General features: G+C 58.1%; 1 protein-coding gene across 1 annotated transcript; it reads left to right on the top strand.

Moving 5' to 3' along the window:
• Window positions 1-4,252: 4,252 nt before the first annotated feature.
• Window positions 4,253-4,917, top strand: LOC136526115 (uncharacterized). The gene is made up of 2 exons (XM_066518882.1): window positions 4,253-4,398; window positions 4,530-4,917. Exons 1-2 carry the CDS (start codon window positions 4,253-4,255, stop codon window positions 4,915-4,917), a joined length of 534 nt encoding a protein of 177 aa, XP_066374979.1.
• Window positions 4,918-15,372: the final 10,455 nt, after the last annotated feature.

The raw sequence follows: 15,372 nt of genomic DNA on the forward strand, positions 1-15,372 counted from the left end.
GAGGGAGCAGTTGGTCTTTGTACATTGATTCTGTGGCTATAGGGACCCGGACATGACTCTCCACTCCGTGCTATCCTTGGAGCAGGGGTTAGGCAGCACAGTGCAGCACAGGTGTCAGTCGTGGGCACAGTGCCAAGCACAGCGGCCGGTAACCCCTGCCTCATCCTATCCCGAACGGCATGGCGTCGATGTGACTCCCATCTCGTCGGCCACTCCGCTGTATTGAGCCGTAGTTTAGCTAACGTCGTGGGAGTGGTTGGACGAGTTGGTTGGATGTGATGTCCTGTCAGAGAAGTTGGCCAAGGCAGAGGCGACAGGGTTGTTGCCGAGCTAGCCTCGAGCGAGTCGGAGAATTGGTACATCATCCGAGGCCTTATGGGCGGGGCCTCGGGCGAGGCGGAGAATCGATACCTCGTCTGAGGCCTTATGGGCGGGGCCTCGGGAGAGGCAGAGAGTCGGTACCTTGTCCGAGGCCTTACGGGCGGGGCCTCAGGCAAGGTGGAGAATCGTACTTCGTCCGAGGCCTTACGGGTGAGGCCTTGGGCGAGGTGGAGAATCGGTACCTCGCCCGAGGCCTTACGGGCGGGGCCTCAGGTGAGGCGGAGAATCGGCACCTCGTCTGAGGCCTTACGGGCGGGGCCTCGGGTGAGGCAGAGAATCGATACCTCGTCCGAGGCCATACGGGCGGGGCCTCGGGTGAGGCGGAGAATCGGTACCTCGTCCGAGGCCTTACGGGCAGGGCCTCGGGCGAGGCGGAGAATCGGTACCTCGTTCGAGGCCTTACAGGTGGGGACTCGGGTGAGGCGAAGAATTGGTACCTCATCCGAGGCCTTACGGTTTCATTTTGGGCCGAGCCCGCTTCGGGTGAGCTCGGATATTGTTCGAGGTGGGCCGGGCGGTCCAGCTGAGCCTCGGATAAGGTGGGGGTTTGCCGGTGCTTGTCTCTTAGCTTCGATTTTTACAAGGTCTAAGCAATTTTTTTGGTTCTTGCTTAGGGGACCCCTTTTTATGGTAGCCAACAGTAGCCCCCGAGCCTCGGGGAGAGTGTGAGCGCTCTCCCTGAGGTTTTGACGAGACTTGGCTCGTGGCAGCTCCTAGCAGGATGGTGTTTCATACTCGAGGCTTCGGTGGGTGCACGAGCGCACCCACCGGGTGTAGCCCCGAGGCCCTGGAGGAGTAGATTTATTCCTCTAGGGGCTTTTCTCATGTTGAGTGAGGGGTTTTATCATGTTTGTTGAGCCCCTGAGTGCAAGTTCGGATCGTCTGGGCCTCGGCTTGATTGTAGGAAGAGCCCCCGAGCCTCTGCTCAGGGCAAGAGGGCGATCAGGAGTTTCCCTATCTTTTTTCTGCGGTCCTCGCGCATCCTTTTTGTTTGGAAGGAGGGGTGGAGTATGCCAGGCTACCCTCGGTGGGCACGAGCAGTGACACCTCCGGTGAGCTATTATTGGGTAGGTCCAAGTGGAGGTCCATGCCCCATTCGATAGGGTCGGCTAGCGGTCCAGAGACACACTCCAAAAGTACTAGAGGGCTTCTCTAGTGGGTCATAGGGCCGTTCGATTGGCCTTGGGGGCTCGGTGCCTCCCTATGGTGGGATCCCATTCAGAGACCTCCCTGCCAGTGTCGGACACGACTTAGGGCATCCCAAGCAATCGCTTGCTTGGGCCTCAGCCATGTACGGGCTCGCCCATAGTCATCCCTGACTCTGTTTGTCCTGGGTCGACTATTGAGACCCTTGGGGGCCCAGCCTTCAAACCCCTAGACCGTAACGGGCTCGGTGCCTTTTATCACGTTTGCTGAGCCCCCGAGTGTGAGTTTGGGTTGTTGGGCCTCGGCTTGTTTGCAGGAAGAGCCCCCGAGCCTCTACATGGAGCAAGAGGGTGATCAGGAGTTTCCCTATCTTTTTTGTGTGGCCCTCGTGCATCCTTTTTGTTTGGAAGGTGGGGTGGAGTATGCCAGGCTACCCTCGGTGGGCACGAGTAGTGACACCTCCGGTGAGCTGTTACCAGGTAAGTCCAAGTGGGGGCCCATGCCCCATTCAATAGGGGTCGACTAGTGGTCTAGAGACACACTCCAACAGTACCAAAGGGCTTCTCTAGTGGGTCCTAGGGCCGTTCGATTAGCCCCGAGGGCTCGGTGCCTCCCTACGGTGGGATCCCATTCAGAGACCTCCCTGCCGGTCTCGGACATGACTTAGGGCATCCCAAGCAATCGCTTGCTTGGGCCTCGGCCATGTACGGGCTCGCCCATAGTCATCCCTGACTCTGTTTGTCCTGAGGCAGCTATTGAGACCCTCGGGGGCATAGCCTTCGAACCCCTAGACCATAATGGGCTCGGTGCCCAGTTCCTTAGTCTGAAAGGAATCGGGTGGGGGATATTCCCCTCCCATCGTCTGACAACGGCGGGTGCGCCTTTTGAGGCGGTTCCTCAGGGAGACAGATCGGCGCCTGCCATCGCTATGGTCGGATGCGATGCGACATCTACGGATGGGATGTTACTGTGTGCGCACAGTTAATAAGGAAGAGGTGGACGCGTGGGCGGTTTAGTTGGATCTGGATTAACTACGCTAGATCTGAGGGAAACTTCCCTGGTTTCATCGCCCATTTGTTTTGCCCCCTTCCCTCCCTCATAAATACGTGACGAGCCTTGCCCCACCCCTCCTTACCTTGCCCTCCTGCATTCGCCCTTTCTGCCCTTGAGCGGTTGCTAAGAACAGAGAGCACCGAGGAGAGGAAGGGAGAAGGGGGAGGAAAGGAGAGAGAGCGAGAGGGATAGCGAGAGCACGCCTTACTGCCATAGCTACATTCTCCACCGCACCCATGGGCGGTGGCACTGTTGTCATCTAGGTAGATCCTTGGGGTCCATCCGACATGTCTGCGGCGACGCTGTAGTCGCTCGTCGACGATGGTCTCCTCACTCGGTTACCGACCCCAACAGACCAGAGTGGATTGCTCCGAGGGGTGAGCCGAAGCCGAGGCCATGCGATGGCTACTTCGTGAGCTTCGTGGCCTTCCACGAGCATAGTCTCGGCTTGCCGGCGGACTGGTTCATGTGGGCGCTCCCGCATTACTACAATGTGGAGCTCCACAACTTCAACCCCAACTCCATCGCGCAGGCGGCCATCTTTGTCGCCGTCTGCGAGGGGTACCTGGGCATCGCCCCCCATTGGGAGCTGTGGCTCCACTTCTTTCGGGCAGGGCTCAACACCAAGTCAGCGGGCACGACAGGCACGCAGAAGGCGTTGAGGGCCGGTGGCTACACTCTCTAAGTGCGCCAAGATAGGCAGCCCTTCTACATCCTAGCCTAGCTTGCGTCGTCCAACCGCCGCTGGTACAACAGCTGGTTCTACCTCCACAATGATGACAGTGGGCTTCCCCCTATACTAGGCGGGTTGTGGAGAGCCAACCGGAGAGGTGGAGGTATGGCGTCCCATTGGTTGATAAGCCCAAGCTGCAGCCGCTCCTGAAGGCGCTGGAGAGGCTGCGCAGCTGTGGCCTTACGGCGGCCATGGACGTGGTGGCATTCCACCACTAGAGGGTGCTGCCGCTGATGGCTCGGCGGCAACGCCTATTCGAGATGACACCAGTGAGCTGATCGACGACATCCGGTTGTCCGCCGTCGCCCTTTTCGACGAGGAGGGTCTACGTCGGGTGAGAGAGACGGTGGAGGGGCGGTAGAGGAGTAGTGATCTGACCCCGTTCCCGATGTGCCTGTCGTGGGGGTACATCTCTCTGGTAAGTCACGCACCACTGTGGCCCTCGAGGCCTCCTTGCTCCTTACATTTTCAATCAGTTCCCTTATTTGCGTTTGTCGTTCCTGCAGAGGATGGGGGATGTGCGAGCCTCCCTGCCGTCCGTTCCTGAGGATGCAGAGCGGTGGGTGGCGAACGGGGCGCATGCTAAGGTGTACAAGGAGCGAAAGGATGCCAAGGAGGCAAGGCGCAAGAGGAAGAGCCTCGAGCACGATGAGCTAGAGAAACATCATCGGCAATAGAGGCACGACGGTCTCCCGGTGGAGCCATCTCTGTCACCGTCATCAACAGATTCTTCGAGTGATGACGGCGAGAGCGAGGCGGGGTAGGGTCCTCTAGACCATCTCCCTGACGTTAGGGGGACGGCGTCCGGGGCGTCGGTGGGCGGCTCAGCGTCTCTAGGAGGAGGAGGAGAAGATGCCTTAGGGCTAGTGACCGCCTACCCCGGGGCTGAGGCCGACACGCCCGAGACATGGGCGTTGGGGAAGCACGCCCGTCAGCCCGATGGGCTCGATGATGGAGGTGGAACAGGCGACGGCGGGGGCAACCCAACAGCCTCCGCAGAGGGTCAAGGGGGCGTCAGAGTCCGGCGAGGGCCGGCCGGCACCGGCGGACACGGGGGCTGTGCCACCGCCGCCGCCATCGCCGTTGTAGAGGACGAGGGACGCAGTACGGAAGCTGTTGTATCCCCATTCGAGGTAAGTGTTTTGTTAGTGGAGTTTGCAGCATCTTCCACTCATTCTTTGGCCGTATGCTGACCTTGTGAGTATTTTGTCTTCAGCCGGAAGCATCAGGTGGAAGCACCCGCCTTGGCACCACGTAAGGCGCTTAAGGTGAGCACCAGCTCCACCACCCATCGGGTGGTGGAGGCACAGGCCACCATACAGCGTGGCACGGCGTCGGCCAGGGCTGACCCGAAGGAGCCGGTCAACCAAGGAGAGGTTATCAAGGCAGCCACGAAGTCAGCGGGGTTGGAGGCGCCTACGCCCTGCGAGGCTAGGGCCCTCGAGCTAGATGAAGCCAAGGCGCCTTCAATCGCTGAGGCCACTGAGGGCGAGGCCAAGGCCCCTAGGACCTCTGAGGCTGAGGTGGCGGAGGCTAGAGCTCCCGGGACCACCGAGGCCGAGGCGGCCGAGGCCGGCTTAGGCGTGGCGGAGCCGGCGGCCTAGGATGCAGAGATGGAGGCGGGGCAAGCTTTGGTACCACCCTCGGTCCAAGACCTGCCGCCATCACCGGAGAGCGCCCGGGAGGTGGAGGTTCATTCAATCTCCTTCGACGATACTTCCTGGGGGAAGGAGGTGGCGGACGCCAAGGCGGCCAGCACCGCGGAGCAGCTAGCTCCGACTTCTGGCGAGGGAAGCTTGGCCCTCATCTGGGTACAACCCGAGCCCCACGGGTGAGATCGCCCGCGTGTCTTGTGGCGGAGCTAGGATGACCCTGAGGGGGAGCCTCTGTTCGCCCTTGAGGACACGGCCAAGGGGGGCGCTGGGGCTCCTTCGAGCAATTCTACCAGCTGGCAGAGTGGTCGCTACGGACAGCGCTGTCCATCATGGCTGACGACCTGCCCGATGTTGCCCAGGTACACGCCTTCTGTTCTTGTGCTGTGTCATCTTTTTCCCAAGTTTTCTCACAGTGCTTGACGTCTGTTCTGCCTATCTAAGAGCTCGAGGCCCGGTCCCTCAGGAAGTCGATGTTCCTCCGACGAGAGAGGGACATCTAGGAGCAGCTCCGGCAACAGAAGGACCTGCTCGCCAATGCCAATGAGCTTCTATCGGCGCGGAGCGCGGAGGTGGAGGATCTCCACCTTCGCTGTGCTGATATGAACGCCGAGGCAGCCACGGCTTAGGAGCAGGCCTCCCCTTTGGTGGCGCAGATCAAGGAGCTGGAGGAGGAGTTGACCTGGGTGGCCCATGAGCGGGACACCTTTAGGTCCTGGGCTGAACAAGTGGAGGCCTCTGCCAAGGCTATCACCGGGCAATTGGGTGTGGAGAAGGGCTCGCACCTGCTGACGAAAGGTGCCCTGGCGGAGGCCCTCAAGGTGGCCGAGGCCTCCCAGGTCAAGGCCTTAGCCTAGAAGGAAAAGGCCAAGGATGAGTCCCGTTGAGCCGCGCCCCTTGTTTTATTTGTTTTTCTTGCGTTTGACCCCTAACTCCTCGACGTGACGTAGAGCTGGAGAGGGAAGCTTCTAGGGCGGCCGAGGCCTCTTGGGTTGAGGTCCAAAACTAGAGGGAGAAAGCCGAGGGTGAGTCTCATAGGTTTGCACCCCTGTTCGGCTTGTTTTTCTTTCATGCTTGACCCCATCCCGCCTGTCTTGGCGCATGGTTGGAGAAGGAGGTTACCCGGGCAGCCGAGGCCTCCATCATAGTGTAGGCAATGCTCGAGGCCAAGATCCGGGAGCACAATGTGCTGCAAAGCGCCGCCCGTACCACCTACGAGGCCCTGGAGGTCGGAGGGGTTGAGTCAGGCAGCTCCCTCGGGAGCTGCTTGATCGTGTTGAGTGGCCGAGTGCACGAGTGGCTCCGGGGGGCACTGCACACGAGCATCAAGCGTGCCCTGGCCATTGTCTCCTCGCACTACACTGGCATCGACCTCGAGGCCGTTAGCAATGGTTACGTCGTGGCTGATGATGACGAGAAGGCTGAGGAGGAGGTCATGAAGCTGGTGGAGGCGGCTAAGGTCCCTGGCATGGCACTAGCCGGGTTGTTCAAAGAGGAGGTGGTTCCTCCTACACCGACCGCCGATGCTGGCGACCCTGAGCTTTGACCTAGGCCAAAACGGCCATGTAAATAGATTAGGACTTACATTATTGTACCATAATGCTTGTGGCCGTCGAGGCCTTTTAAAGTACTTGTGCGTATATGCTTTTAATCATTTTTTATTATATTTCTGAGCCTCTACCCTCTGTCTCGTCTTTGAACATATCTCTTGCAAAAAACTTCCTCGGAGCCTAAGCTGCCCCTCGGGCAAAAGGTGGTGAGGGAGTTGCCGTAGCCTAGAGGCGTAGGCCGTCTCGCGGATCGGCTGGCCTTTTGGCCCTAAGACAGACTTTCGGTCCTTAGGTTTTTTACAATCGATTTGCCAAAGTACGTGAGAGAGTTTGGCGTAGAATTTTTTTTCGAAAAACAACTAAAAAACGGTGTTTGGGACTTAGGGGGGGTCCCCCCTTCTAGCCCCTAAGGGAGGCTCGGTTCTGTAGAGGCAGAGCCGAGTCTTGTTCGAGCCCCGCGGTGGGCACCTCTGCAGAGGCAGAGCCGAGTCTCCCTTATAGTGTTATCGTAACGCCGATCCCCCATCGATGGGCTCGGGGGGTTTCTCAAAAAATAAGAACAACTAAAGAACGTTCTTTATTGTATTTCGAGAAACAATGTATACAATGCTTGGAAATTTAAGGGTAGAAGCGACGTAGCTGTTCTATGTTCCAAGCGTTGGTGAGGATTTCGCCCTTCTCATTGGCTAGCTTGTAGGTCCTGGGCTTTAGCACTTGGGCGATGATGTATGGCCCTTCCCATGGCGGGGTCAGCTTGTGTCGTCCCTTATTGCTCTACCTCAGTCTCAGCACCAGGTCGCCCACCTTCAGGTCACAGCTTCGAATGCGTCGGGCTTGATAGCATCGTAGGGCTTGCTGGTACTTGGCCGAGTGTAGCAGCGCAACGTCTCTGGCTTCCTCCAGTTGGTCAAGGGCATCCTCACGGGAAGTGTGGTTGCTCTGCTCATTGTAGGCCTGTAGCCTCGGGGAACCGTACTCCAAGTCAGTGGGGAGGATGGCCTCGGCTCCATAGACCAGGAAGAACGGTGTGAACCCCGTGGCTTGGCTTGGAGTGTTCCTCAGGCTCTAGATGACCGACGGGAGTTCGGCAAGCCATTTCTTGCCTAATTTCTTCAACCGGTTGTATATTCTTAGCTTGAGACCTTGTAGGATCATGCCGTTGGCACGTTCTACTTGGCCGTTTGTCCTAGGGTGTCCTACGACCGACCAGGCCACACGGATGTGGTGGTCGTTGCAGAACGTCAGGAACTTGTAGCCGGTGAATTGTGTCCCATTGTCAGTGATGATGGTGTTTGGAACCTTGAACCTATGGATGATATCAGTGAAGAACAACGCCGCTTGCTCGGATTTGATTTGGGTGATCGGACGAGCCTCGATCCACTTGGAGAACTTATCGATCGCTACCTGCAAATGGGTATAGCCCCCGGAGGCCTTCTATAGAGGCCCAACCATGTCCAGCCCCCATACGGCGAATGGCCATGTAATGGGGATGGTTTGGAGGGCTTGGGTCGGGAGGTGCGTCTGCCGCGCATAGTACTAGCATCCCTCGTAGGAGCGTACCAGTTTGGTGGCGTCAGCAACCGCCATTGGCCTATAGAACCCTTGGCGGAAGGCGTTTCCGATGAGCATCTAAGGCGCTGCATGGTGCCCATAGGCTCCTACGTGCAAGTCCCAAAGTAGGGCTTGGCCTACCTTGGTGGTGATGCACCGTTGGAGGATGCCAGATGGGCTTCGCCTATATAACTCGCCGTTGTTGAGGACGTAAGTTTTGGCTCATCGCACAAGCCATCGGGCTTCGGTCCTATCTGCAAGAAGCTCTCCTCGAACGAGGCAATCAAGGAATGGGACTCGCCAGTCCATGCCCTGGTCGACCTCGGGAGGCTCCGCGTTGATTTCCATGGCCTTGAGCTTGGCCGCAGGGGCCTCGGTGACAGAGGGGGCCTCGGGCCCTGCGGTGGGCTCGACCGGTGGGCCCTCTTCCGCTGCCGAGGCATAGTCGATGGAAGGCTTGTGGAGGTCTCTGGCGAAGATGTTCGGGGGGACCGGGGCCCATGCCGATGCCATCTTTACTAGTCTGTCCACGGTCTCATTGAATTCTTGCGCAATGTGGTTGAGTTCGAGACCATCGAACTTGTCTTCTAGGTGATGTAGCAACTTGCAGTACGCCTCCATTTTGGGGTCATGGTAGTTTGACTCTTTCATCACTTGATCGACGATGAGCTGTGAATTGCCCCGTATGTCGAGACGCCGTACTCCAAGTTCGATGGCGATCTGCAAGCCGTTGACGAGGGCTTCGTACTCGGCTACGTTCTTGGAGGCGGTGAAGTGGAGCTGAATCATGTAGTGCATGTGCACTCTGAGGGGTGAGATGAAGAGCAGACCCACGCCTGCCCTGGTCTTCATCAGGGACCCATCAAAGTACATGGTCTAGCATTCCGCCTGGACTTGAGCAGGTGACAGTTGGGTGTCGGTCCACTCAGCCACAAAATTGGCCAAGACCTGGGATTTAATTGCTTTCCAAGGCGCAAAAGATAGGGCTTCCCCCATGAGTTTGACGACCCACTTGGCTATCCTACCCGAGGCCTCCCAGTTCTGGATTATCTCTCCTAGAGGGAAAGACAACACCACGGTCACCAGGTGTGACTTGAAGTAGTGACGCAGCTTGTGTCTAGCCAAGCCTACGTCATAGATCAGTTTCTAGATGTGGGGGTAGCGTGTCTTAGTCTCGGAGAGCACCTCGCTGATGAAGTAAATAGGTCGTTGGACGGGTAGAGCATGCCCCTCTTCCTGCCTCTCGGCTACTACGGCCACGCTGACCACTTGGGTCGTTGCGGCGACGTATAGTAAGAGGGCCTCGCCCTTGGTCGGCGGCACCAAGACAGGAGGATTGGTGAGCAGTGCCTTGAGCTTGGCAAGGGCTTCTTCGGCCTCGGGGGTCCAAGAAAAGTGTTCGGATTTTCTCAAGAGGCGGTACAGAGGCAAGCCTTTTTCACCAAGGCGCGAGATGAAGCGGCTCAGGGCCGCAAGGCATCCCATAACCCTCTACACTCTCTTGAGGTCTCAGATTGGTCCCATGTTGGTCACGGCCGAGACCTTCTCTGGGTTGGCCTCGATGCCGCGCTCTGAGACTATGAATCCCAAGAGCATGCCTTGGGGGACCCCGAAGACACACTTCTCGGGGTTGAGCTTGATGCCTTTCTCTTTGAGGCATTTGAAGGCTACCTCCAAGTCATCGACGAGATTGCTGGCCTTTCTGGACTTGACCACGATGTTGTCCATGTAGGCCTCGATGGTTCGCCCGATGTGCTCGCCGAAGACCTGGGTCATGCACTGCTGGTATGTGGCCCCTGCGTTTCTGAGGCCGAACGGCATAGTCACATAGCAGTACATGCTGAATGGGGTGATGAAAGAAGTCACGAGCTAGTAGGATTCTTTCATCTTGATTTGATGGTAACCGGAATACACATCAAGGAAAGAAAGGGTTTCGCATCCCATAGTGGAGTTAATGATTTGGTCGATTCAGGGTAATGGGAATGGAACTTTTGGACATGCTTTATTCAAACCGGTGTAGTCTACACACATCCTCCACTTCCCATTTTTCTTCTTAACTAATACGGGATTAGCTAACCACTCTGGGTGGGACACTTCCTTGATGAATCCGGCCGCCAAAGAGCTTCTGCACCTCCTCACCGATGGCCCTGCGCTTTTCCTCATCGAATCAGCACTGGTGCTGTTTCACCGGTCTAGAGCCGGCCCAGATGTCCAAGGCATGCTTGGCGACCTCCCTCGGTATGCCCGGCATGTCCGAGGGACTCCACACGAATACATCAGCATTCGCACAGAGAAAGTTGATGAGCACGGCTTCCTATTTGCTGTCAAGGGTGGCACTAATCCTCAGCGCCTGGTCGTTGGAGCAGGTGGGGTCGACCAGGATGAGTTTGACGGCCTCTGTGGGCTCGAAAGTCCCGGCATGACACTTGGAGTCAGGCGCCTCGCTACCAAGTCGGTCGAGGTTGACGATGAGGGTCTCGGCCTCCTCGAGAGCCTCGGTGTACTCGATGCATTCGATGTCGCAGTCGTATGCATGCTTGTACGTGGACTCGACAGTGATGACGCCATTGGGGCCTGGCATCTTGAGCTTGAGGTAGGTGTAGTTGGGGATCACCATGAACTTGGCATAGCACGGGTGCCCTAGGATGGCATGATAGGTCCCCTTGAACCCAACCACCTCAAAGGTGAGGAGCTCCTTGTGGTAGTTGGAGGGAGTGCCGAAGCAGACGGGCAAGTCAATGCGCCCGAGGGGTCACGTGCGTTTCCCTGGCACGATGCCGTGGAAGGGTGCGGCATCGCCTTGGAGCTATGACTAGTCGAGCTCCAGGAGCTCCAGGGTGTTGGCGTAGAGGATGTTGAGGCCGCTGCCTCCGACCATCAACACCTTGGTGAGCCAAGTGTTGCCGATGATCGGGTCGACGACGAGTGGGTACTGCCCGGGGTTTGGGACATAATCGGGGTGGTCATCCTGATCAAAGGTGATCGCCTCCCGAGACCAGTCGAGGTACCGAGGAGTGGCCACCTTCATCGAGAAGACCTCCCGACGCTCCTTCTTTCACTGACGCGCCGTGAGGCATGCTAAAGGCCCGCCAAAGATCATGAAGGCGTTGTGCACCTCAGGGAACCCGTCGTCCTTATCGTTGTCCCTATCGCCAGCGTCCCTCTTCTTGGCATCATTGTTGGGGAGCCCAAGCTTGGCATAGTAACACCGGAGCATGGTGCACTCTTCGAGGGTGTGCTTCACCGGGCCCTGGTGGTAAGGGCAGGGATTCATAAGCATGTCGTCGAAGAGCCTAGGGCCTCTAGCGGGGCCTCAGGGATTCCTGCGATCTGTGGTTGTGACTAGACTAGCCTCGAGGACCTCTTGCTTCCCTTGGCAACCCTTTTTCTTCTACTTGGGGAGGTGGGGGGCCGAGGCCCCGGGGGCCTCATCCCTCCGCTTCCCCTTGGCGTCGTTGTCGAGGAAGATGGCCCCAACAGCCTCTTCACTCAAGGCAAAGTTGGTGGCGATGTTGAGGAGCGCGGCCGCCATGGTCGGTATGTTCCTGCCTAACTCTCGGACTAGGTCTCGGTAGGAGGTGCCGAAGAGGAACGCCTGGACAATTTCTGAGTCGCCGACGCGGGGCAACTCAGTGCATTGCTTGGAGAAGCGTTGGATGAAGTCTCGGAGAGACTCGTCTGGCCTCTAGCGACAACTCTTGAGGTCCTAGGAGTTTATGGGGCACACGTATGTGCCCTAGAAATTCCCGATGAAGACCTTTACCAAGTCGCGCCAATTGTGGATCTGTAAGGGAGGGAGGTGTTTGAGCCAGGCTCACGCTGAGTCTAATAGGAACAAGGGGAGGTTGCGGATGATGAGCAGGTCATCGTCCGCACTGCCTAGCTGACAAGCTAGGCGGCAATCGGCCAGCCACAGCTCGGGGTTGGTCTCGCCGCTGTACTTTGCGAGGTTGGCCGGTTGCCGAAACTAGGCCGGGAAGTGGGCGCTGCGGATGGCCTTGCTGAAGACTTGAGGGCCAGGTGGCCCAGGACAAGGACTGCAGTCCTCCCCACTGTCGTAGTGACCGCCTCGGTGTGGGTGATAGCTTGGGGCGGGCACATTGTTGTCGTGGCGCCGTCGCTGTTGACCACATCATGGTCGCCCTACGCCTCACGTTGGTTGCTAAGGCGATCGTGCACCGAGAAGGCCTTGTTGGCTGTCGGTGCCAAGCAGGCTCGAGACAAACCGAGGCCTCTCTATCCTACTGAGGCGGTGCCGTGGGTAGTTCCGAGGCGCCTTCGCGCCGTCGAGAGGTGGAACTTTTGGCCTGCTGTACCACGACGGTCTCGAGGAGGTCTCGGAGCTCGCCGTGGACCCATCGCCCCTCCGAGGTAGAGGGCTTGGGCATCGTTCAAAGTAGCATCGCCGCTACCATGACGTTCTAGCTAGCATGATTGAAGATAGGGGGTTTCTCACCCCCTTCGTCGTTGTTGATGTGGCGGTTGATGTCGCGAGCCCTTCGCCGGGCTACTCCACCATCACCGCGACCCCACTGCTCTTGCTCAAGAGTGTCTCAGAGCTGCTACAAAAGGAGTCAGTCTTGTTCGACCTTGGCCTGAAGCTCACGGAGCTGCTCCAGGTCCAGGTGTCGAAGTTCCTCGGGGGCAAGGTTCTCATTCCACACTACCCGGGGCTCGACGCGTGGAGGTGCAGCGCCGCCTGCCCCCTCAGGGGGCGGGGAGCGATTGCCTACCCCTTCATCCTCATCACTCACGCTTGGCATCCTGAGCTCAACATTGAAGCACTCACAAGTGGGATCGTAAGTGCCTCCGTCATCAGAGTCGGAGTAGCCGAAGCAGTAGTCGCTCGCGGCCATGAAGCGGCGCATGGCTTCAGGGCTACGAAGCCTAGAGAAGTCCACTCTGGCCCATGCCTCATCCTCCTCTGAGGAGTCAGCATGGGTGTGGGTCGAGGTTGTGGCGATGAGGTCGAGGGCAAAATGTTGGTAGGTGGTGGCGGCATTGCCCAACCCGAAGGGGTACAGGGACGATGTCGTCGCTGGGCTCTGCTCTGCCAGAGCCAACTCCTCAAGAGGTGGTGGGGCAGAGCTTGATGATGGGGCATCGCTGCGCGCCATCGGCGTCTTTCCCTTGCCTAGGCTTAAGCTAGACAGGTCCCCAACCAGGGACTCTGTACCAACAGCCGGGCATGTGATACCGGTGGAGCGCAGTGCGTCGCCCTGAGCTCACGCGGTGTCGGGGTGGTCCCGCTTGCGTCATGCCTGGCGAGCATGATGAGAGCAGCGGCCTGGGCGCCGCTTGCGCCTAGGCTGCTGGTGCGTGATGTCATCGTCGGTCAATGGGGCTCTGGGTGGGAGGAGTACCATATCGTACTCATTTCCTAGAGACATGAACTCTAGGCTCCCGAACCAGATCACCATGCCATGATGCAGTGGTCACATGGGGTCTGCCATCCAAAACTTGTTGGGATGACTAAGCTGACACACAGTAGCTCCCCTACCTAGCGCACCAACTGTTGGTGTTTTGGGCCCGGTGGGTCCTCAACTGACTAGTGAAAGTGTACTGCGTGCCCCTAATCCTAGATGGTGATGCAAAGAGACACAAGGTATATACTAGTTTAGGCAATAGGTGCCCTATGTCCAGTCTAAGAGAGCGATCTTGTATTCCTTGCACCGAGGTGCTTGTAGTAGGGGCTTACAAGCTGAGCGAGAGAGGGAGCTAGTCCCAGGTCTCTATGTGGAGTGGCATGGGTTGCTTAAGATGTTGATCTCTTATACTAAGGAAGCGTGTGTGTTACAGAGCATTGTGCGTTGCTTGCACCTGTGTGTCTCTGTGTCCCCCTAGAAGCGGCCCCGGTCACTCCCTTTTATAGTCAAAAGGAGGCACAGGGGCGGTACATGGATTTGCTACATGGCATTTTGTGAGCAGAGGCGGCATGTCTGAGCCCTATGGCTCGTCACTATGGCAGCATGGTCGGTGGAGTGGCCTTGTCCTCGGTGCACTGGAGCGACGCGCTGGTCACGCCTGATCCTGTGCGATGTGGGAGCTCCTGCGGCTTGACATAGGGTATGGTGTGTACTGCGGACAACGTGCCGGTCGCTGTATGTTGACAACGTAGAGTGCCAAGGCCTAGTCGGTGCAGAGGCTAAACTGTTGTGGGGGGCTCGACGGGCATGAGTCCCAAGGCTACAGGGACCCTGAAGCGGATAGCCAAGGCTCGGAGGGAGCAATTGGTCTTTGTACGTCGATTCCGAGGCTATAGGGACCCAGACATGACTCTCCATGCCATGCTGTCCTTGGAGCAGGGGTTAGGTAGCACAATGCAGCACGGGTGTTAGTCATGGGCACAGTGCTGAGCATAGTGGCCGGTAACCCCTACCTCATCCTGTCTTGGATGGCATGGCGTCGATGTGACTCCCATCTCGTCAGCCACTCCGCTGTATCGAGCCATCGTTCGGCTGACGTCGCGGGAGTGGTTGGACACGTTGGTTGGATGTGACGTCCTGTCAGAGAAGTTGGTCAAGGCGGAGGTGATGGGGTTGTTGCCGAGCCGGCCTCGAGCGAGTCAGAGAATCGGTACCTCATCCGAGCCCTTATGGGTGGGGCCTCAGGCGAGGCGGAGAATCGATACCTCATCCGAGGCCTTACGGGTAGGGCCTTGGGTGAGGCGGAGAATCGATACCTTGTCCGAGGCCTTATGCGTGGGGCCTCGGGCGAGTTGGAGAATCGGTACCTCGTTCGAGGCCTTACGGGTGGGGCCTCGGGCGAGGCGAAGAATCGGTACCTCATCCAAGGCCTTATGGGCGGGGCCTCGGGTGAGGCAGAGAATCGGTACCTCATCCGAGGCCTTATGGGCGGGGCCTCGGGCGAGGCGGAGAATCGGTACCTTGTCCAAGTCCTTACGCGCGGGGCCTCGGGCGAGGCAGAGAATCGGTACCTCGTCCGAGGCCTTACAGGCAGGGCCTCAGGCGAGGCAGAGAATCGGTACCTTGTCCGAGGCCTTACGGGCGGAGCCTCGGGCGAGGCAGAGAATTGGTACCTCGTCCGAGGCCTTACGATTTCATTTTGGGCTGAGCCCGCTTCGGGTGAGCCTGGATATTGTTCGAGGTGGGCCAGGCAGTCCAGCCGAGCCTCGGATAAGGTGGGGGTTTATCGGTGGTTGTCTCTTAGCTTCGATTTTTACAAGGTCTAAGCGATTTTTTGGTTATTGCTTAGGGGGCCCCTTTTTATGGTACCCGACAGCTGGGAACAATGCCTCCATCGGATTCCTAATGTAAAACCACTCCCCATGCCACCCCTAGTTGGA

Source organism: Miscanthus floridulus, chromosome 19 (genome assembly GCF_019320115.1).
Source record: "Miscanthus floridulus cultivar M001 chromosome 19, ASM1932011v1, whole genome shotgun sequence".
In the NCBI taxonomy this organism is placed as follows: domain Eukaryota; kingdom Viridiplantae; phylum Streptophyta; class Magnoliopsida; order Poales; family Poaceae; genus Miscanthus; species Miscanthus floridulus.

Excerpts from the sequence above, each read along its gene's own strand:
- LOC136526115 (XM_066518882.1), top strand. The coding sequence starts at position 4,253 with ATGGGCTCGATGATGGAGGTGGAACAGGCGACGGCGGGGGCAACCCAA. Across the intron at positions 4,399-4,529 it reads CCGCCGCCGCCATCGCCGTT|CCGGAAGCATCAGGTGGAAG; the intron begins GTAGAGGACGAG and ends TTTTGTCTTCAG.